General features: G+C 42.2%; 1 protein-coding gene across 3 annotated transcripts in view; it reads left to right on the plus strand.

The window, feature by feature from the left end:
* The window catches only part of DACH2 (dachshund family transcription factor 2), a 325,199-nt gene that overhangs the window by 161,292 nt on the left and 141,217 nt on the right, over nucleotides 1–22,690 (plus strand). For 2 of the 3 annotated variants that reach the window (XM_072981094.2, XM_078380767.1), the window contains exon 2: nucleotides 4,994–5,109. In XM_072981094.2, coding sequence (XP_072837195.2) covers nucleotides 4,994–5,109 — 116 coding nt within the window. Of the gene's footprint in view, nucleotides 1–4,993; nucleotides 5,110–19,571; nucleotides 19,644–22,690 lie in introns of all 3 variants that reach the window. The other variant, XM_072981095.2, reaches the window with a different exon arrangement.

Here is a 22,690-nt window from a genome sequence, read left to right on the forward strand (position 1 = left end):
CTGCAAAGAGAACAAACCTATCCATTTTGAAGGAAATCAACCCTGAGTCCTCACTGGAAGGACAGATCCTGAAGCTGAGGCTCCAATATTTTGGCTGTCTCATGAGAAGAGTCCCTGGAAAAGACCCTGATGTTGGGAAAGTGTGAAGGCAAGAGGAGAAGGGGACGACAGAGGACGAGATGGTTGGACAGTGTCATCGAAGTGACCAACATGAATTTGACCCATCTCTGGGAGGCCGTGGAAGACAGGAGGGCCTGGCGTGCTCTGGTCCATAGGGTCACGAAGAGTCGGACACGACGTAACGACTAAACAACAACAACAAATCATATTTCCTCTCACTCTTTTTTCTCAAGTCTAACTATGCTCAATTATTTCCATTTTTCCTCATAGGACTTAGTTTCCTGTCCCCTGATCATGCTTGTTGCCATCCTCTAAACTTGTTCCAGTTTGTCAGAATTCTTAACATCTTAACGACTAAACAACAATAACAAGTCCACTTTCTTCTTCTGTCTTTTTGTCATTCCTATTTCTGTGGTGTTTCCAGAATGGGCTTTGTAGATTTGACTATGATTCATCAGTTCCATCATCACACCTAACCATAGCTGACAGAAATTTTGGTTTGCTGTCCCAGTTTAAAGCTTTGTTTTTCATGTTTGTTTTGTTGGCCATCGTTGGAAACTATGTTTGTGGTGCGTCTTCTAAGCGTAGCCAAGCTTCCCTAAGTAAGGCTTGGTGTAGTGTCTAAAAACAAGCAGTTGTATATACAGGAGGGCTGATTGTCTTTCTTTGTTCATAAAAACTGATGTACAGAAGTGTACAGTCCAGCATCTAGGAAGACTGTTCTGATGGGAGTCAAGTGTACATCCCCCGGAAATCCTTAAGGAAATGGCTTTGTTCTCGTTGGCTCAATAGCATTTTGGGGCTGTTTTTACAGTTTTTAAAACTGTTCCAAGGAATGCAGAGGTATTGTATTGCAAATGCATCCTCTATATGTTCCAATGTTTATTGGCTCCCAGTTCTTGGTGTAGGTTATATGCAAATGTGTCGTAATGATCATGGACACAACAGCAGACTGACCTGCAATATATTATGGGCAAAACAACACGCTTGAATAGGGGAGTATGATGATTTGAAAAATCTTGGCATTTTGTGGTGGTTGCACAAGAGTAGTTCTCTCTATAAGATGTGTGATGAAAAATGTCTGTACAGCATGCTGTTATGTCATGTCATATTGAGCTGTGTTGCAGAAGAGTCCCCAGAGTAAAGTTTTGGAAGAAATCACTGTACTGTTGGGCTAAAAGTAGTGAACTCGGGAATTATTTCATGATGTGTGCGAGAGCTAGATAAATGAACAATAAAATAAATACAGTATGCACATTCTGCAGGAACATGAATCCAGTAATGGTACTTCTGTGCAGTGATACTAGACGTTCCTGTCATTTAAACCTTTGTCTCCTTCTGATAAACAGTGTTATTACTGCAAACTTGATCGAGTGAAGCTTATGTTCTGTTTTTTTCATGAGTAAGAAAGTCATGGGGGGGCTCATTTTTGCTCTGAACCTCTTATTTGTTAGCACTGGTTGACTGCGTAATACAATATTTGTCAAAAGTTCTATTAATCTTCCAGGCAGAAGGCGTTTCTATCAAGGAAAAGAGAAAGAAGGAAAAGTTCAGTGATGTTTAGTGCTGTTAGTAAAGATAAAAAATTCACAATACTCTACATGAGTGTTTTATTAATTCTTATACTTTAGCTTTTAAGTACGGTATACTTCACGATTGGTCGTATTGGCCATATGCGCATCTAACTCATAGTCACTCTGTATGATCAGTTTAAAATTAGATAAAACAGCATCAACAAGAGGAACAACACAATAACACCACCAATACAAACAGCAAGGTGCAGTGATAACATTAGTAACAATTTTGTAACAATGTTGCTATGATTCTCTCACCATCATCACTGTCTTCTGATTAAAGAATTAATACTTGAGAAAAGAGCTGCTTTACCAGCCTTTAGATCAGGGAAGGCCCACTACTGGGATTTGAATTACAAAACCCATCAGTACTAGCTGAGCCTATGGCAAGGTCAGCATAGGACAATGCATGCAAGTCCATTCCATCTGCGTACATTTCAACCATCCCATCATCAGTGCCTTATCACCTGGAGCTTCTTGGTCCACCAGAGACTCAAGACTGAGCTTTGGTTAGGTGAGGAGAGAGCATATACACAGGTGTGCCCGTCATCTAGATCAATTCTCTACTTGAAAGGTTGAGTCAAAGGCCAACTAAAGGGAAACCTAATGGTTTAGCTAAATACTCCAGAAAACATTCTGGAGTCACGTGATGACCCATCTTAATACAGTGGTGCCTCGCTAGACAGTTACCCCGCATGACAGTTTTTTCACTAGACATTGGCTTTTTGCAGTCGTTATAGCAATTCGCAAAACAGTGATTCCTATGGGGGAATTTCGCTGGACAATGTTTGGTCCCTGGTTCGCAAACCAATTTTCGCTAGACGACTACTTTGACAGCTCCCTCCGCGCTCTCAAACAGGTGTTTTTGGGACCTAAGCTTTGCAAGACAGCTATTTAAATAGCTGATCGGCAGTTCGCAAAGCGGCTTTCCTATGGCCGATCTTCGCTGGACAACGACGATTCTTCCCCATTGGAACACATTAAACAGGTTTCAGTGCATTCCAATAGGGAAATGCTTTTCACTAGACAATGATTTCACTAAACAGCGATTTCAGTGGAACGGATTATCATTGTCTAGCGAGGCACCACTGTACAGTGAAGATGACAATGACGGCAGCAACAATAACAACAGATACTTAGGTTTTCTGTTAAAACTTGTGTGTTAACAAGAACAAGAACAAGAACAAGAACAAGAACAAGAACAACTATTATTATTATTATTATTATTATTATTATTATTACTACTACTACTACTACTACTACTACTACTACTACTACTACTACTACTACTACTACTACTACTACTAAAAATTGCAGGGCTGGAAGAGATCCTATGGATCATGGAGTCCCATGCCTGTCAAGGAGGCCCAAGGGGGAATCGAACTCCCAACCTCTGGATATGCCACTGAGCCATCCAGCAGTTCTGTCAGGGATGCAGTGGTTACCCTACAAGAAATGCCTATGGCTTGGTGTGAAACTTTGAAGCATAAAAGGAAATGGAAAAACACACACAACTGGTGTAACAAAGGCACTTGTTAGCAGGTGTATCATGGTGTATTTCAGAATTTCACCCCCCCCCCCCCAAACTATCCAGATCAGCATTTGGAAATTGACTCTGTATTCAGAGTCAGTTTCAGGAATGTGCCTGTTTCAGATGGAAGTCTGAAGGGAAGCGAAGGCTGATTGTTTTGTCATCCTTCCTTAGCGTCCTTTGCCCTATCCATCACCACACCTCATTTAGCCAGATGGTGTCCCATTGATTTCTAACTATTCCTATCCCCCTTCCTCATTATTCAGTGGAATATGTTTATCAGTTAATTGATTTTTCTTTAAACATCTCTACTGTCCTTTTCAGCCCCAATGCTTCCATACCTTATGAAGTACGAATTATAGAAGTCGAACCATCATGTTAGTAGGACCTAAAAATAGTGGGGGGTTTTCCCCTTGCTGTGACAAAGGTTGATCTTCCTCTCCCCAAATCAGAAATGAGAAACTTTGACAAATAAGAGGCTCATAAATTCCACTGTCCTCTATCCACCACCCAGGACTACTGAAATTCAGTGGTGTGGCTGAAACGGGAGGTGGGTTTGTCTCCTTCTAACTACATGAAAAGACAGATTAATGTTGAGGGCAGATCTTGTAGAGTAGAACAGTCATCTGCTAGGACTGCAATTGTTCTCTGATTTAATTTTTTTTACAGGCGGGTACGCAGTAGGTATCAGGTGGCCAATGAAATGACGGGGGGGGGTCACACGTGGCCTACAGATTACATGGTCTCCACCCCATTATGGTAGCTGGGGCAATATAACCAGGATACAGCCTATTTTCTGGGCAAGAATTGAACCTCCTTTGGGTAAGGGGCACCTGAAAAATGTTATGCCAGATGGCTCACATTAGAGCGATGGACAGAAGCTGTGAATAAAAACACAGACCATTTCTCCCCACCTTTTACACTATGGATTCTTAACAGTAACTCAGATATTGAAGTGCCAAGCTGAGGTTGTTAGCTGAGCCCCTTGCATACCATCCAGAAATGCCAATCAATCTATGAAGGATGGAGAAGTCAAAATGATAAATGGATGTAGTCAGTTTGGGAATGAGTTCTCCTGTACAACATTCTTTCAAAAAGTCTCACAAGCAAGGGTGTGTGGGTTGGTTTGGAGGATGATCCTGCCCAAGTAGCACAAGTTTCATTGAGTTCTGTGGTACTGTCCTTGTGGTTGATGTAATGGTAGTGGGTAAACATTACATGAATTGTACAGAAGTGAATCTGAGTAAATAAGTACTAGAGCAGATTAGCTCCATTTTACAGGTAAGGGTGGCATGATTTAACCACAAGCCTTTGGGGCTAATCCTGTTCGTTTAGCTAAACCTTTGTTACAGTCTCATTATGTTTGTAGTATATCACTCTGACATTTTGAGAGGAAATAAGTCATAAAAATCCATTAGGTAGAAAGGTAGTAATACTGGATCATCTAGCGAGACTATCTTATTTGTTAGATTGCCCAACAAAATGAGCTTATATTTGTGCAAAATGAAGTTACACACATGCACTCATATGCGAGTATACACACCCTTGTGCTCCCCACTTGTCAAAATCTGAGCGAAGACGGTTGTTCAGTGGCAACTCAAAGACAGGATGGAAAGATCAAGTGAATTCTGGGGAAGGAAAGAGTTAAGCTCCCGGGAGCCGGTTTTGAATCCAACCAAGGCCTTAAAAATCAATGCAAAGTGCATTACTATGCAAATCCTTTTGACAAAAGAGCACTTAAAGTTTATTTTCACTTTTGTTTCCACAGTTCACGACCAGGGAGACCCCCCAAGCGCTCTCTGGGGGTTGCGATACAAGAGAACACGCGTCTCCTGCCCCACGGAGTGCCCGGCCTCTTATCACCAGGACTTATCTCTCCAACAGGTAATAAAATCCATCGGATGATCGGTTTCGCCTCTTCGTACTGCACAGCAGTTGAAATAAACTAATATTGATCTAACTGCTTTGTCCTTCAGGGTTTTTCATGCTTTACCAGAGGTTACATTATTGGATTTTTGGAGCATTCATGCACCCCTCTCCCTCCCCTCCCCATGCAGTGTTGCTATGCTGACTAAAACCTAATGGATTTGCAATTTAGTTCTTCATTAATCGTAATTTCCTTAAAGGGAGAGTGCCATTAGATACTTGGTTATTTGATACGGGGGAATGTTTGTCTCGAAGGACTTCATAGGATACATGGATTCTCTCTCTCTCTCAAGTGTTGCAGACAGGGGAAAAGGATTCTGACCCCCTTTTTTTTGTTTCTGAAAAATACAAAGGATATCCACGGAAACCAACCATCATCAGGCTTCAAGCCATTTCATATATGATGATAGCAATGGGGATGACCAGGGGTATTTGGGTCATCGAAGCAATCAAATGAGCAGGAGGTAGAGGAATAAGGGGAATAAACACACCTGGAGTGTGATACGTCTGCTATGGAATGCGTTATAAAGACCCATGACTAGTTACGGAGCACAGCGTTTCACAGATCAAGTATCCAGGAATCTTGGGTCCATCATGGCAGGAGTTGATAACTCAGGTGTTCTTACACCTTTTAGGTGTTGTAGGTTTGTCAGCCATCTCGCTGGACTACGGCGTTAAAGTTGATAACAAGTCATTCTTGGAGGCCATGGAAACAATTTATGCCCCTCCTCAACTACAGCTGCAGGTGCCATTGCCTATTTTTTTCAAAACCATGCATCACCTTAAAACAAAAGTTACTTTACAGTTAGAACAACTGAGGGGGCAAAAGAGCCTTTCTGAGACCAGATGTACCCCCTAGAACAGGGATGGTGAACCTTTGGCATTCCAGATGTTTTGAGCCACCGTACCTGCTGTCCGTTGTCGTAGGCAATGCAGTCTTAAGGTTCACAGACAAATGGTGACGGAGACAACAGAAACCATTGAAAGACAGACCTGACCGTTGTGAGAAAGATAATCTCCTGGCTCCCCAGCACACACTGAGCTGTATCCAAAGATCACTCAAGACAGAGAGAATCAATGTTAAATCCAGTAATGGATAAGGTCACATAGGGGCTTCTAGTTTATGCCTAACCTTCAATGCCAGGTCTGCTCTTCGGTCGTGGACCGTTTAGCCAGGCGCTGGCTGGCTGGTGGCTCTCAAGAAAACTCCATCTTCCTCACTGTCATCCTTATACAATGTACAACAGCTAGACACCCACGAAGTGGGAAACCAGAGTTTACCATGAAGGTTAATATTCACTGTGCCAATACATATAAAATGTGGAAGACATATATGAGTTCACACACTTCTAAATACTGGATAGTCAATGCTTTGGGAGTTCTGCTATAGCTGAAGGTCGACATGGAGACATACACATGGTGTCCATACTTCATGACAGGAGTGGGTGACTGCAAAGGAGCCTCGAGCTATTTTTCAGATTTCCCAGTAGACCAAGAGCTGTAGCCCCAAGAAGGGGGGGGGGGAAGAAGTGACATTTGCATATTATTGCATCTTTTTCTTTGTACAGTATTTATGTGCTGTAAGGGTGCTCCAGTGGCTTCTTGTTAACTGAAAAATGGGTTAACTAAAAAAAAAGTGTTTTTAAAACTTACAGCAGTGGCCTCTAATGGCCAAAAATATCTATATATTTATTTTAAAGAGGAGTAAGGGGCCAAGGATCTGGGCCAACCTGAAAACATAGCTTAAATGCCCCTATCTCCTATAGAAAGTACAAAGTTATGAGCAAAAAAAAAAAAAAATAAAAAAAAATAAAAAAAAAATTCAGGGGAGGGGGGCTTCGGGTCCTCGAGATGTTAGGATGCTTTAAAAATACTTCTAGGGGCAGCCTGAAGCCTACCCTGCTTTATAGTTAGCTACAGAAAATCTAAGAGTAACTCTAGGATTTCATACATCAGTTGTAACAGATGGAGTTGTTCTAAGAGAAGATTTGGAACAAATTCTATGTATTATACAATATATGCCCAATTGTCTCAATCAATCAATCAACCTGCCAATCTGATTTTTTTTTTTTTTTTGAGAAAAAGTACCCAATGTGTATGGTAGTACCATTATTAAGATCAACTCCGTTGTCATTCAAAAGCACATGTTTGAGTTCCAGAACTTTTGAAGACTGGATACCAAGAAACGACGGGGATGCCCACATACATATACTTTTAAAATACTGCTGGAATGTGCCATGCGGTCAGACGGCCCCTGGACTGTACCCGCTTTAGACTGTGGGTGAAACATTACATGGTTGAACAGCTCAGTGGCTATGAGAAGCAGAGAGTGGAAATAATTCATTACAAATAATGAGTAACTCATTACAAATTACTCATTGCTCATTACAAATGAGTTACTTGTAATTCTCTTCTCCCAACAACAAATCTACAACTAAAAGGTGCTGCCACCATTAGTTAACCAGAGATAATTTTGCATCTTTTATGGTATCAGTGTAATTTTAGTTATGGACAAGAGGCCTTACTCAATGACGGAGGAGGAATATCACATGGTTCAGGTGCTAGCTGATGCTGCCAGCTCTTATTCTGTTGTGGGTATTGAGGTGCATATAAGAAGAGTGTGTTTTGTGCAACTGGGCAGTAGCTTATAGCACTGGTTTGAGTTTTTAGGTAACTAAATGTACTGTAGATATTTTTGGGGAAGTGCAAAAATAGATTTTTTTTAATAAAAAAAATTGCAACCATAATCGAGGGAGGGTTGGAGCTGTAACTGATTAATTTTAAAGCAACTTTATGTGTCGCATCATGAGTTATGTGTGTGTGCATGCAGGTAACATTCCAAAATACAGTATGACATCTCCCAGTATCTGTTTTATGACATGGTAAATCCAGGATTTATTGTGAGCTATCTGCTTAGACTAGCCCTAATTGTTCTGGATATTAAACATCTCTCTCCCCTGCCCCCTCTGTGTGTGTGTGTGTGTGTGTGTGTGTGTGTGTGTGTGTGTGTGTGTGTGTGTGTGTGTGTGTGTGTGTGTGTGTGTGTGTGAGTGTGTGAGAGAGAGAGAGAGAGAGAGAGAGAGAGAGAGAGAGAGAGAGAGAGACTTACTAGCTTCCTATAAGAAGCTCTTCCATGTGGACAATTATACCCAAGATATAATTAGCACCATTCCCAGATTGCCAGATTTTCTTAGATAGTCCAAGAATAGCCGTGATTTGTGTAACCAGAAAGTTGGAGGCACGGTTGAGGAGATGACATGGTGGGGGAGGTCTATGAGGAAGGAATCCCTAAAATTTTACCGGACTCACGGAATATCCAAAATGGGACTTGTTTATTCGTAGGTAGATAGATATATATAAAAGCAGGGTTGAGGGCTGAGAAGTGAGCATTGTTATACCAAGCCTCTCACTCAAGCGCAAAAGAAGCAGGATCTTGTAAACTGGGCCGGCCCTGCCATTAGGCAGAGTGAGGCAGGAGGCTCAGCTGTCAGATGCCGAAGACCAACAGATATAACCTGCCAGTTGTTCCTCTCAAGCTCTCTGGCAGTTCTTCTCTGTGCATGCCCTGGACCTCTCAGCTACATTGTGCCTTCAGGTGTAGTGGAGGATACGCCTTCTCCCCCCAAGATCTACCCGTGTCACTCGTGCGAGCCAGGAGGTGAGGCTGAGGAGCCTGACGCCGAGGGAGGCCCGGAAGGAAAAAAACAAGAAACCGGGCCTTCTCGGCGGTGGCTCCTCGCCTCTGGAACAACCTACCTCCTGAGATTCGTGTGGCTCCCTCGCTGGGTATCTTTAAAAACCAACTAAAAACATGGATGTTTCGGCAGGCCTTCCCTCCAGTCAATTTTTGATGTCCCCCTTTTCTCCTCCCCCCCATTGTTTGCCCCCATCTTGTTGAAATGTGTTCTATCATATAAAAACTGTTTTATATATATACTTATTGTGTATTTTTATGCTGTAAGCTGCCTAGAGTGGTCTTAACCGACCAGATAGGCGGAATATAAAATAGATAGATAGATAGATAGATAGATAGATAGATAGATAGATAGATAGATAGATAGATAGATAGATAGATAGATAGATAGATAGATAGATAGATAGATAGATAGTGTTGTCATAGGGCTCCGCTTCCAGCAATCAGCTTCTTTACATAACTTGGAAATGAGGATGCTGTTTTTTCCCTTCACCTCTGGCCAGTCCAGACCAGTCTAAATCTGTTGGGGTCTTGAGCATTTTCCTACAGAAAGGAAATTTCCTGTCAGATCATTCTGTTAGGTTTCAGAGAGATTCAACCCATTCAGGTGTTATAACTGAAAAGGAGCAGGGCCTTGGCCATGGTGGGCATGTGAGGATGTCCTTCGGTCCTTCACCCAACACCCATCCTACAAGTCTATAGTGTGAAGGTCGAAGGGACGTATTTGTGCCTTCCACTAAACATGTTTACCTTGGTTCCTGAAAGGGGAGACCAGATGACACAGTTATAGAAACACAACAACGGTGTTCAGATGGATGTGTTTCCATGCTGAATATGTGAAGGTCGGATTGATGCATGAGTGGGAGGAGAATGCTGGAAGAGGGCCTTAGGTATGTGGTCCTGTCCCCATCATGGTTAGATCCTCACCAGCAGTGGTTGAAGAGGGCCATGCACATTTGTGAAAATATGAGTCTATCTCTTCTTCTGTAGAAAGATTGCTTTACTCCCCCCTCTGAGGAGAATGTGAATGGGTATAAATGTTCTCAGTGACCATTCTTTAGCGTATTACTTTGATAGATAAGGCTAATAAATTAATACGATTAAGTTAATGAGCAGCACAAGCTTTGCCAGAGCCCACAAAGCCCAGCTTTTTGATTTCCTGCTCTCTGCATTTGTAGTCCTTGCTTTCCCCCTGCGGTGAGAGGATTGTTACTACCTACGCTCTGTCACTGTGATAAATGGCAGATCCCACAGTCCTCGGCATTCCATCTGGTGTGCCCTCAAAGTAAACCGAAATGAGAACTGTGAGAAGAGAGAGAGAGAGAGAGAGAGAGAGAGAGAGAGAGAGGCTCAGGGATTATAGGGTTTGTAGTCCAAAAAAAATTAACATTTCCAAGCTCCGAGAGAAATGTATATGTGCATGCATGCACACACATGGGTCTTGTATTCACGTGCGGTGCCTTGCCTAGGTGTTAGAAATATTGCTTTCTCTATTCGCCTTGGGATATTAAACATGCTTTCGATGCAGTATCTGCATCTGTCAACTATAAGCCTAAACAAAGCTCAATCAGAGTGGGCAAAACTTGATTTATAGACAGTGGCTTAAAGACATAAGCTTTTTCTTTTTAGGAGTGTCCCGTAATTAATCTGCGTTGTGGAATACGAAAATATTTCTCCTGTCCCAAATTTTTATAGAATCATGTAGTCGGAAAGGGGCCTCTAAGGCCGTCAAGGCCAACGACCTGCTCAGTTTAGGAATCCAAATCGAAGCAGGTCTGACAGATGGCTGCCCACTTTTCTGTTGAATGCCTCCAGCGCTGGAACACTCACCATCTCCATTGTCATACTGCCCTAACTGTTAAGAAGTTTTTCTTGATATTCAGCCTAAATCTGGCTGCTTGAGTCCATTATTACGTGTCCTGAACTCTGACTGTCTTCCTTCAGCCGTAGCCAGCATGGTTGATGGTTGGAGATACGGGAATGCCGCTTAACTCATCTGAATAGCCTGCAATTAGGCCAGTGATGGCGAACCTATGGCACACGTGCCACAGCTGGCACACGAGCTATAAGTCAGCATAGAGAAATAGCCGTCCTCTGATCCCATATTTCGGCACTCCCCTCTGCTGGTGCAGTGGTCTAGCGGAGGGGTGCAGTGGTGACCATTACCGGTCTAGCCCAATGGGGAACTGGAGGACCAGTAAGTATTTATTTGTTAATACCGCCTATTGGGGGAGGGGAAGAGAAGCATTTAACCCTTGCAGTGCATGAGCAGTTGTTTTTTTTTCTAAACTAAATCCTCAGCATTCGGGTTTTAATTGCAGGATTGGCACTTTGAAATAAATAAGTTGATTTTGTGTTGCAGTTTGGGCACTCGGGCTCAGAAAGGCTCACCATCACTGTATTAGGCACAGTGAGGCAGCTGGCCCTCCATAACAGATGGCTAGAGGCAAGGGTCACTTCGTTCCACACTCTTGTCTCTTAGCCTGCTGTTCCATCAGCAGTGTCGAAATAAGATCCTATGCTTGGAATGAGAGAGGTGCGCCCTCATGCTTTGCCTCGGGCATCAAAAAATTTCAGGTCAGCCCCGGCTGCATTGCCGATGGGGCTGTGTTGCAGCTGGGAGCAGGAAACATGGATTATTGCAATGTGTGGCCATTATGATAGTGTTTCATATTATGGAAAGATATAAGGAAATTATGGGTTACTCAATTTTTAATGTGTTATGATTTGAAGGCAGTTGTAATCTAGCTAGTCTGCAGTACATTACTGTCTTGAAGTTTGGGTTCTTCTAAAAGGAATGCCCTGGTCTCTTCACTAGGGCATAAAAGAGAGTCATGTATTATAATAAAAATCTTAAGTGGTAACGGCAGCTCTTAGAATTGCTTGAGTGATAGTGACGTCCCCTTTAGTCTGTACAAACGAGAGAAATAATGCTGGCAGTTATTTCTTTTTGACACCAGGAAAGCAAGCCATCATGCTCTTTAAGATGTACAGAATCCCAAATTAGATAAATATTTGCTTTACAGTGCGACATTTAATATTATGTTTGCAATAATTTGCTGCCATTTAGACAGGCCGCAAATAAGAAGTTGGTCTAACACTCCATAAAAAGGCAATAAATTAGATTAGAACTACTTCCCCAGAAAATAATTATTCCACATATTTATGAATTGTGAAGGGACTGGTCGTTTGTATAAAAGGCATTCATTTCCTCGGTCAGACTTAAGTAACCAAAAGACTTGCATTCTCGAAGGCTTTCAGAGCTGGGATCTGATGGTGGTTGTAAGTTTTTCGGGCTCTTTGGCCATGTTCTGGAGGTTTTTCTTCCTAACCTTTCGCCAGCCTCTGTGGCTGGCATCTTCAGAGGACAGAACACAGACAGGTTTACCTCATCAATAAATGTTCTCTGTTGACCTATAGATCATGAATTTTGGGGTTTTTTTCCAGCCAAGATACGGGTTTTGATACGTGCCCACCATTGTCAGTGATGGAAAGTAGCGTGATTATTGAAATATCATCCTGCAAACAGGTTTTATTTTTAATTATACCAGCCTTGCTTACAATAATGGAAATACAGTTCTGAGAAATGGACTGGAAAAGGGAAAACAATGTCCTCTCAGAGAAAGCTGTTATAACCTTTCTGGAGTTTCTTAACATGTTGAAAGAATATTTCTACAGTCAATTATTAAATCAAGCAAGGTCACCTTTTCATTTTACGAACAGAGGAGCTTCTGCTAGATCCCATACTTTGATTCTGGAAAATGGGACTGAACCATACAAGAATGTGCGTCACCTACAAAATGGTTTGAAACCATTATAAATCCATCCGAGGTGGCTTTAAGTCAGTTATTGTTGTTCTGTCGTTGTTGTCGTTAGAAGAGGAAGGGGGTGCTGATAAAGTGGAAAGTACTTTAGCAGGTGATGAGAATTTTCGAATTTAATGTGTTGTCGATTTTGGATTGTGATGACAATTTGTGTAACGTTTTGAGTAGGGTTTTTACTTTCTACTGACCACAGTAGTGGTTACCTGGGGTTGAGTGCCAGCCTTACTATTAAAGTGTGAGATCCTGCTCCAGCCATTTGAGCTTGGAAACCAGGAAAAGGCAGCAAACCCTTAGTTACTCAATTTATTGGTGTTGTGTTGGCTTGACCACCAGGGAGGGTGGAGTGGAGCTGGTCTTAAGTACTGTGTAGCTTGGCTTGGTTGGGTGAAGGCCCAACTCTGCCACAGCCAGCCAGATTTGATCAGTTATGAATGTGGTGATTCCCAGTGTGGTGTAGTGGATAGAGTGATAGACCAGGAAGCTGGAGGACGGAGTTTAAATCCCCACGCAGCCATGGAAACTGGGGGAGTAGAACTGGTAAAGCCACTGTTTAAATATATCACTTACCTTGAAAGCCCTAGTAGAATTGCTATAAGTTGGTTCTGACTTGATGGCACAAAACAGCAACCTCATCATCCTAAAAGTAAGGGTGGACTATGCAGTTTTGTCAGGCAGTGTTTTTTTAAAGGTAGTACCAGTAGTAGCGAAGAGTTGCATGCACTCATGTAAAGAATGTGTGCAGGGGATATTTACCTTGCCAGCCTGTTAGTAGGTTGGCTGGATAGCTCAGTCAGTTAGGTATCTATCAGCAGAGCCAGTGGTAGTGAGTTGGATTCCTCTTTGTGCCTCCTGTGAAGTAGAGCCAGTCTGTGTGGCCTTGGGCCAGCTGCACAGCACCAGGGTGCCCTCAGAACAAGGGAACGGTCAACCAGTTCTGTGCATTTCGACCTAGACAACACTGAAAAGGATCACCATAATTCAAAGTTTCTCATTCTCCTTTCCTCCAAGCTTCCTTATATAACTCTACTGGGTAGCTGGTAGGCAGAGTTAATGGATAGGGTATTGACTACAATCTGAGCCTTCTGTTTCATCCAGACTTTCCCCTTCAGTCCCATCAGCTTGCTTATACACAATGTCCAAACTTATTTACTTTTCTTTGCTGTTTTCTCCAAAGGGAATACCCAGTCTCCCTCAGAGTCTCTCCATCTTTCTTTCTCTTATCTAATAGCCTTTGGCATCTTTGAAGAGCTTTGTCAGGGCAAGGGCCTCATCTGGAAGGCAGTTGAGGGTCTAAACCAGCCTCAAGTCAGCAATGGGTCAACCGCTGACTTCTAGATAGAGAGGATGTAACAGTTGTCATGAGGCTATACCTAATATACCCAAGCAGCCTCTCTGCACAACCATCATCGTCCAAGTACTTCATATGAAGCGAAGGCCTCTCTTACCAACTGCGAGCAGTTGACTTGGCCTCAGCCGTCATGGAGCAGGTGACTAGATTATGCTGAAATCAGGCAGAAAAATGTCCTCTTCTGGCCGCTCAAGTGAATCAGTCAAACAATCAAGTGGCAAACCCAATCTCGGGCCGTAGGCCATCGGAGCTGCCGCTTCCTATAAGTCAAGCCTCTGGTTAGTGTGAAATTGTTTTTTCTTTAATTATATATATATATTTAAAATTCTCTTTCATTTATTATGCTTATTTCAGCTAATCTGTTGAGCAAATGTGAATTGGTCAGCACCTTGCACTTGCTTTAGATGTGCAATTTCTGGGGGAGCTCGGCTGAAATATCAAAAGGCCTGTCAGTGCCACTTTATTAAAATGTTCACCCAGTGAATGACCTACATACTGCGAATGTAATCTTAATGGGGTTTTTATTTTGATGCAAAAGAAGGAGATAAGAAGAAAAAAAGAGATGAGATCTGATTAAAATGGGAATGCTATAGACTATGGTCTATAGTTCAATGCTATAGACTACGTTTACAGTTTATTTATTTTGCCCCTTTATGTGCTGTCCTTTGGGGTCAGTACATCCAGGGCATTTGATATGAATGGCATATAATCCCACAAAAAAAGAGGAGAGAAATTAAAATTGAAGGAATGAATAAGTGGGTTCTAGATCAAGTCAAGCCTGAACTACCTCTGGAAGCAAAAATGTTGAAACTGAGACTTTGGGTACATCATGAGAAAACAGGATTCCCTGGAAAAGACAATAATGCTGGGAACGGTGGAAGGCAGCAGGAAAAGAGGAAGGCCAAATATTAGGCGGATTAACTCCCTAATGGAAGCCAGAGGGTTGAGCTTACAAGAGCTGATCAGGGCTGTGGAGGGCAGGACATTTTGGAGATCACTCATTCATAGGGTCACTATAAATTAGGGGGGCAGCTTGACAGCATGCAACAGCAACAATGGCAGTTCAGGATTGGAGAGGATGGTGAGGAAAAGCAGAAAAGAAATTTGGGTTGACACATGGTTGCAGCACACTGTGTCAATGACCAGCTATTGAGTTTGCCAATTCCAGGATAAGAGAGGCCGAAGGATAAATGGTCATAATGAGGCTGAGCAAGGAGTACCTTCCTGTCCCCTCTCCCCTTAATGTGCTCAGGTGCCTATAGAGCCAGATCAGGGGAAGGCAGGGCGAACCAACTGGCAGGTGCTCCCAGGTGAGAGATGGTCCTTCCTGTTTTACATTTCCCCATGAGTAGAGAAGTGGAACAGCTAAGGAAGGACTTGCCAGCACAGCTAGTGTTGAAGGCTTTTGGGAGTTGCAGTCTATGAACATCTGGGGATCCAAGCTAATGATACGGACAGTGGTACGTTGTGTTACAAAATGACCATTGGCCAAACAGGCCGTTAAAAGGGCCTGTGGTGTCTCATCATCCCTCCTTCTGATGCAACCTGTTGGGATAGCTGATGATGGAGAAGGTTCTCAGCGTTAAGAACCTGCCTGCTCTCAGTTGTTGATCCTGAAAGATCTGAAAGGATGGCTTTCATCGGCATAGCAAAGAAGAAGCTGAGGAAGGGAGCCTTGGGTTCTAGAGCTTGGCTGCTGTGAAGCCTCAGCCCCGAGTCAAGAAGTTTTAACTCCTTCCCACCCCCTTCTATAGCACATTCAAAAAACCCTGTTGGTTTACACCAGAGATGGAGAAGGTGTAGCCCTCCAGGTCTTGCTAGGCTGGGAGTCCCATTGCCCCTGTACTGGCTAGGGCTGATAGTTGACGAACGCCTGTTGGGCTACACATTCCCCGTCTGAAGTAGGCACCAGCCCTCTTGTCCTGTCTTTGAAGGCGTGTTCAATCTAGGTCTGGTTTATCAAGAACCATAAACAGGACATACAGCTGCCCTGGACAGTGAAATCAGCAGGTGTGCCATTCACCTGGTCACATTCTTTTCCACGTTGGTGACTAGTGTTATAATTTGGTTTAAATTATTTTTAGAAAGATTGTAATTTTCCATCTGTACTAATAAATTAGTTTATGCAAATTCATGTGAATTGCACCCTTCTTTTTTTTTTTCTTTTGATGATGTGTAAGGGGCCACCCTGAGGGACGTGGTGGCGCTGCAGGCTAAACTGCAGAAGCCTTTGTGTGCTGCAGGGTCAGAAGACCAAGCAGTCGTAAGATCGAATCCACACGACGGAGTGAGCTCCCATCGCTTTGTCCCAGCTCCCGCCAACCTAGCAGTTTGAAAGCATGCAAATGCAAGTAGATAAATAGGGACCACCATGGTGGGAAGGTAAAATGGCATTCCCTAGTCACACTGGCCACGTGACAATGGAAACTGTCTTCGGATAAGTGCTGGCTCTACGGCTTGAAAATGGGATGAGCGTCCCCCCCCCCCAAATCGGACATGACTGGACTAAAAATGTCAAGGGGAACCTTTACCTTTACCTTTTTAAGTGGCCACCCTATCTCCAGCCCAACCTACTTACCCAACCTAGTTTCAAACAATGTCCCTCTGACAGTAGATACAATGGCTTTATTCCCAAACAGTGAAGATTCTGACAGTAGTAGATGTCAGGGCATCTGCTGAAACCATCATTTATATGCACTGATGCTGGAATAAGTTTTTTCTCTTACAGTAAACTCTTTGAAGAGGTATTTATTTGTTTGTTTGTTAGATTTATATACCGCCCGCCTGACCGCCTGGCTAATCTGGGTGGTTTACAGCACAAAATAGCATCAAACAGACATCACAAAGTACAACCAAAGAGCAAAAAAAAAAGTAAAATAAAATAACCGTAGTCCAACTGTTAAAATCCATTCTAAAATATATACCTAAAACATTTTAATTTGCAGTAATCAGTCTCATTATAAGCAGTTTTGGTGGCCTCCACAGGCAGAATACTTTGAAATGCCTGTTGAAATAACCAGGTATTTTATTGTTTCTTACTGGTATCGTGCTACTGCATCATTATAGGTATTAAAGGAGGCTGTGTCAGGTTTCATAGTAGAACCCAGTGGCAATTTTTTTATTCCTCCATAAACAACTTTGTGATGTGTCCCATACGCTTGTTGACTTAACACATGTTAGTCCCAAGGCTCTGGCAAGCGATGCTGACTTGATTGCAAATTGGGCCAATCGCTGTTCTCCGATGGTTGGTGCACCTGAAACCATAATCGTGGCTTTCCAGTCTATTATTAAATTAACTGCACAGGGATTGCTCCCCCCCCCTTCCAGTCCTCTTTTCTCCTGTGAGATGATGCATAAATGACATAATTCACCCTTCAATAAATCTCATGTCATATTAGGCCGTGGCACAGCTTTCACATAACCCTCCGTCCCATGACAGATTACTTTTGATCTCCATAAGAGTTTACAACAGCTTGAAAGCATTCAAATTTAAAGGCATCATTGAAATTTTATAATATACCTGGTCTGTGCAACAGGCAGACTTGAGCCAGTTAGAGGTTATTTCGTTTCTTTCCTAAAGCAGTGGAAGCTATATTCAGGAACCTCCTGGCACAATGGTTAAACTGCAGTACTGCGGCCAATACTCTGCTCACAAACTGGGTTCTGTCTCAAGTAACTGTCTTGAGGTTGACTCAGCCTTCCATATTTCCGAGGTTGATAAACTGAGTTCCCAGCTTGCTGGAGGGAGGCAATGTGTAGCCAGCATAATTAAATTGTAAACCATCCAAAGAGCGCTTTAAGCAATACGGGACAGTATATAAGTGACGGGCTTGGCTTGGCTTTGCTTTATTTAGGAGGGTCACTCTGAGTAAGGATTTCAGGATCCATAATATTAAGCTGTTCTCTATGCACAAACATCAGATTATGTAATCAGAATACATCGCCTCTCTCTTCACGGTATGTGATGGGCCAAGTGAGAATGCGAGGTGTAAGGATAGAAAAATGTGTGGTTTTGCTTTTTCACACAGTTGATTTCCCCTCTGAAACATCGCAGTCTTTCTCTCTCCAGTATGTAAAGATATGTACGAATCTGGGCAAATTTCCTCAGAGGCTGACATGAAATTCTCCTCTGGCTTGTACCAACCAAGTTCAGCAGGTACAGTTTTTCCGACCACAGCGAGAACCATGTCCTCCCTGCCTTTTAAAGATGGGGAGTTTTTGAGAAAAAGAAAGGGAAAAAAAGGCACCCCAAATTTGGTACGCACACAGCTGAATTCGCAGGGAACTTCAGAACTAAAGACTCATAGCCTTGAACCAAAAGCCAGTTTTGTTTCCTCTCACATGCACACATTTTTAATCTCAGTTACTCTCAATCACAGGTAACGGGAGGAGGGAGCACAGATTGTGGTAAACTCAATGGAGAAAATTATGAGAAATTAAATTATCTTCCATTCCTAACCCTGTGCTAGCCCTGCCCCATATCTGTTACACGTATTAGCTTCAGCCCAGCTTTTACAGAATGATTTCTAGTTGCAGGGGAGGTTTTAAGTACATCCAATTGATCCTCCGTGTGTAAATTCCAGGCCTCAGCTGATAAATAGTTGACAAATGGGACATGCTACAGTGCTAAATATTAGCATGCTCCTTGCTTAACAGGACGTGGTACTCCTCAGAGCTCCAGTGAGCCAACGGTGCCCTTCTCCAGGATGCTGTGTGGTGTGAGGGGCTGCCCGATCCTTATCCGGCTGGTCTCCTTAATGGCTTCTTTGTTTTGAAAAAATCTCAAGCTTTCTCTAGCTATGTGGGCACTTCCCTCTCATGTCTCTGTGGCTCCTTTTTGTTTCCAGTCTTAGTACTCGTAGTCTCAGTTTACTAGCTGAAAGATATCTAGGTTCTTTATCAGGACCATGGAAAGCTCCTAAAGCTTACAGAAGTTGCTCTGGGAAAATCAGAAACATGAAGTTTCTGATTTCTTCCCTGGACAAGAAAGGCCACAGCAGCCATGCCATCTAGTTTAGGATGATGCACGAAGGCTTGATGAAGTCTTTGTGCATCATCCTAAACTAGATGGCATGGCTGCTGCAGCCTTTCTTGTCCAGGGAAACTACGGAGAATCCAAATAGATGATTCTCTGGCTTATGCGATACTGCTGCTCAACAGCCCAAAGTACAATTTTTTTTGGTCATTTCCACAGACACCTTTATAGGAATAGGAAATTGGTGGCCTTAAGTTAGTCTGGATTCCTCTGAAAACACCAACTTTAATTTCTGCGTTCAGCAATTTGGGAAAGCATCCAGGAGTTAATTCTTCACCACCTGAAATTATACGGCTCCGGGTGACTATATCTTACTTGGTTTTTGAAAGCATTTCTATCATGAATCTTAGATGTGGGGTGGATCTATAACTGTCTCTGAATGTACAGATGTTCTTACACATGGAGCTTTCCAAATATGAAATGCCAACTTCTTTCTGCTCCTGTTTGTACTGATAGCATTAAACACGCCATTCCTGTCCCCTACTATATAAATGCTTTTAACAGTGTTTTTCTTTCCAGATATAAGAACTTTGTTTTTCCCTGATGAAAACTACATAAAGTTTGCAGAGCTCAAGACTCTTCAAATACAAGGTGTTTACTCCTATTTATATCTTGTGTGACTTAAATATATTTTTCTATGCAAAACTGCCTCTGTTTCGGTCACTTTTAAAATGGTTTAGAATGCCTGTCTTTCACTCTTTTGTTCTGTTTTAAGTTAACCATCACTTGAGTTAAAGTTGCAGTGCAAACTGATTTGACATTCAGCCAGAATATCATGAATAAAGGGAAGTATTTATTTATGCTGTGTATCATAGGTAGTTTTTGTTTGTTTGTTATATTGGTGAATCAGGGGAGAAAATCCACAGTCCATTGTAAAGTAATAGCTTTTGAAGTTTTGGGCATGCTTTCTGTCATGTATGCTATGGGCAGGTTGGTGACTACAAACCTAGTGCCAGATGTTCAGTGGACAAGATGAAACATGTGGAGAAGATGTGGCTTATGCACAATGGGTCAAAAAAAGAGAAGATACACCAAGCCCCTGTTTCTGGAAATGGTTTTCCGTTCACTTTGGTGTTGGTGTCAATGCTGCATTCCCAGGCATTAAATGGTGTAGAAAAGACCTGTTAGTACGGTTGTTCCATCTGTACAACATTGGTTCAGGGCTAGAGGTGGGATTTTTGGATTTTCTAGATGACTGATCCCATAATTCTCCATTCCAAGAGTTTTACTTACCTTACAAACACCTACATGTGATGGCCTTTGCAGAAAGGCTTAAACCGGAAGGCTTTGAGGTTCAGCTAAGCCAATCTCTACCGAAACTTTCTACAGTGGACCCTTGATTTACGGAATTAATCCGTATTGGAACGGTGGCTGCAGGTCGAAAAGTCTGTAGGTCGAGGCTCCATTGACCTACAATGCATTGAAAACCAATTAATCCGTAACTGGCCGTTTTTGTTCCATTGTTTTTTTTTCCAGTCTGTAGGTCGATTCTCCGGCTGCAAGTTGAACTTAAATTTTGCGGCCAGAGAAGTCTGTAACTCGAAAAGTCTGTAAGTGGAGCCATTTGTAAGTCGGGGGTCCACTGTACTCTGGAACCCAGCTCCCAGCTAGAACTGGGCAGGAACAGAAAACTCGGGTGGCCTTAAAACCTTCTAATTTCAAGAATTAGGCCTTCCATGTCACATGTATGTGCTTGTCAGGTGTCTGTAAAATACTTGGTTTCCCCATAATTGAGAATTATGTTAATCTACAATCCAGAAAATGTGAAAATCCTGTGCCTCATCATGATTAAAGCTGAGCCACCTTTTTGGAGAGAGTGATTTAAAGCTTTCAGTACTGTGAACCTTTGGTTCGGTTTTGTGCTCTTCCTTTCAAGCTCAACCTGACCCTTGAGATTTAGTCTACAAAGAAATCAAGAACAAGCTTATTCCTTCATTTCCAGATGTAGCCTCATAGCATCTGGGTGAGGTAATCTCTGCACCTGTAATCTAAAATGTTCCGCATGTTAATAGTGTAAGCGCTTTAAGTAATACCACAACTGCTTTCCTAAGGACTTCAAAGCGACCAGGGCATACTGAAATTGGAAACATGGATTGTTTGTAATTGTTCAGCATTGTATGTGTAGCCGATGGATGGATGGATTTTGGTAGAATATTATGGGTAACCATTAGAAAGAGACATGCCTCATAGGTGTGTTTTGAATGGAGTTGAACGTACTCAGTGTTGTTCACAAAAGAATTCGCGATGGGAAATGGTGTGGATAAAGGCTTTCAGTTGAAGTTAAGGCTGGTGTTTTGTGATGTCTTTTTAGTACTTCTGTCATCTCGTAATTTTCTCCAGAGGAAAGAAAAGAGCAATTTGTATCTTTGAGAAAGAGGAGAAATTGCTAATTGAAACCATGCAATAAAATGGTAATTTGAGGCAAAATGCTATTAGTCTGGGAGGTGTGTGTTTATTTTAAAAAACTATTTTCAGCCTATTATTTTTGAAATTACTCCTGTATTATAAAGGCTGTAAAGCAGTCTTAGACATCAGCAAATTGTGCCGTCCATATATATTTCAATTCACAGTTTTTTTTCCTTTGCATGAATAATTAAATCCTTATATAAGACTGAAATTAATTGAAACAAAACCAACTAATGTAAAGAAAATTCTTTGTGTTTGTACTTTAATACATTTAATTATACCTCTCTTTCCTCTTAAATTTACGGAACATTTGGGTAGCTTAATAGCGCTAGGATTTTCCCCCCTTCTGGAAGCATCTACAGGGCTAATAGAGGATGGAATCTGTAACAAAGCTTTTGTTAGAGATGTTCTTTTTTGTCCTGCTTCACTAATGTTATTGGTCGCTTTGACAAAGACAAGCTTGGAGGTATTGTGAGTAAAGAATCCAGTTTGGTTTGGGGTGGATGATACATAATCTGGGAGTTCTCCTGGGCAGTTTTTGGGCCTTCACACATTATGACAAAGAGGAAGCTCTTTTAGCAAATCAGTTCCAGATTTCTTGAGAGCTGTCATGGCCTGGTGTGCAGGAGGAAAATATTTTCTCCTAAACAATGTCCTTTGAATGTAAGACTATTCACCCCCTCATTTCCTTTTTGTCAATGTTTATTAGCTACTAGTAATAATAATCATGTGCTTCTACCCAATTCCATTTTCAGGAGTTGTGTTCCAGAGTTTTGAATTTCCCCCAGCTGCACAGCAGAAGTGCAGGGATTCACAAAGCAGATTAGCTTCAAGTTCTCCAGAATAGTTAACCTCTTTTCCCATTTACTGGCACTTACAGACTCAATAACTCACTCTGAGACATCAATAGGAGAAAGAATAAAAAGTTCAATTACTTACAATCAAGCGTATCGAACAGCAAACTGACAAACATGGCTGCTTTCAGCAACAGACTTCAATAGACACTAGAGAGGGGGAAGGCTCTCAGCAGAGAGGTCAGGCTCTCTTTAAAATCAGAAGCAGGAGGACAGGATTGGTTAGTTCTGGATAGATTTAGAATTACCCCAGCTGAGAAAAAGTCCCTCTCAGCCAAAGCTGCTAAAGGCAGCATGCGAGGTTGCAAACCCCCCCAACATATTGTCATTGCATTTTAGCACTTTGTGTGCTCCCCAAGAGTTCTGGGATGCATCATA

The sequence above is a fragment of the Pogona vitticeps genome, chromosome 11 (assembly GCF_051106095.1).
Source record: "Pogona vitticeps strain Pit_001003342236 chromosome 11, PviZW2.1, whole genome shotgun sequence".
NCBI classification, from domain to species: domain Eukaryota; kingdom Metazoa; phylum Chordata; class Lepidosauria; order Squamata; family Agamidae; genus Pogona; species Pogona vitticeps.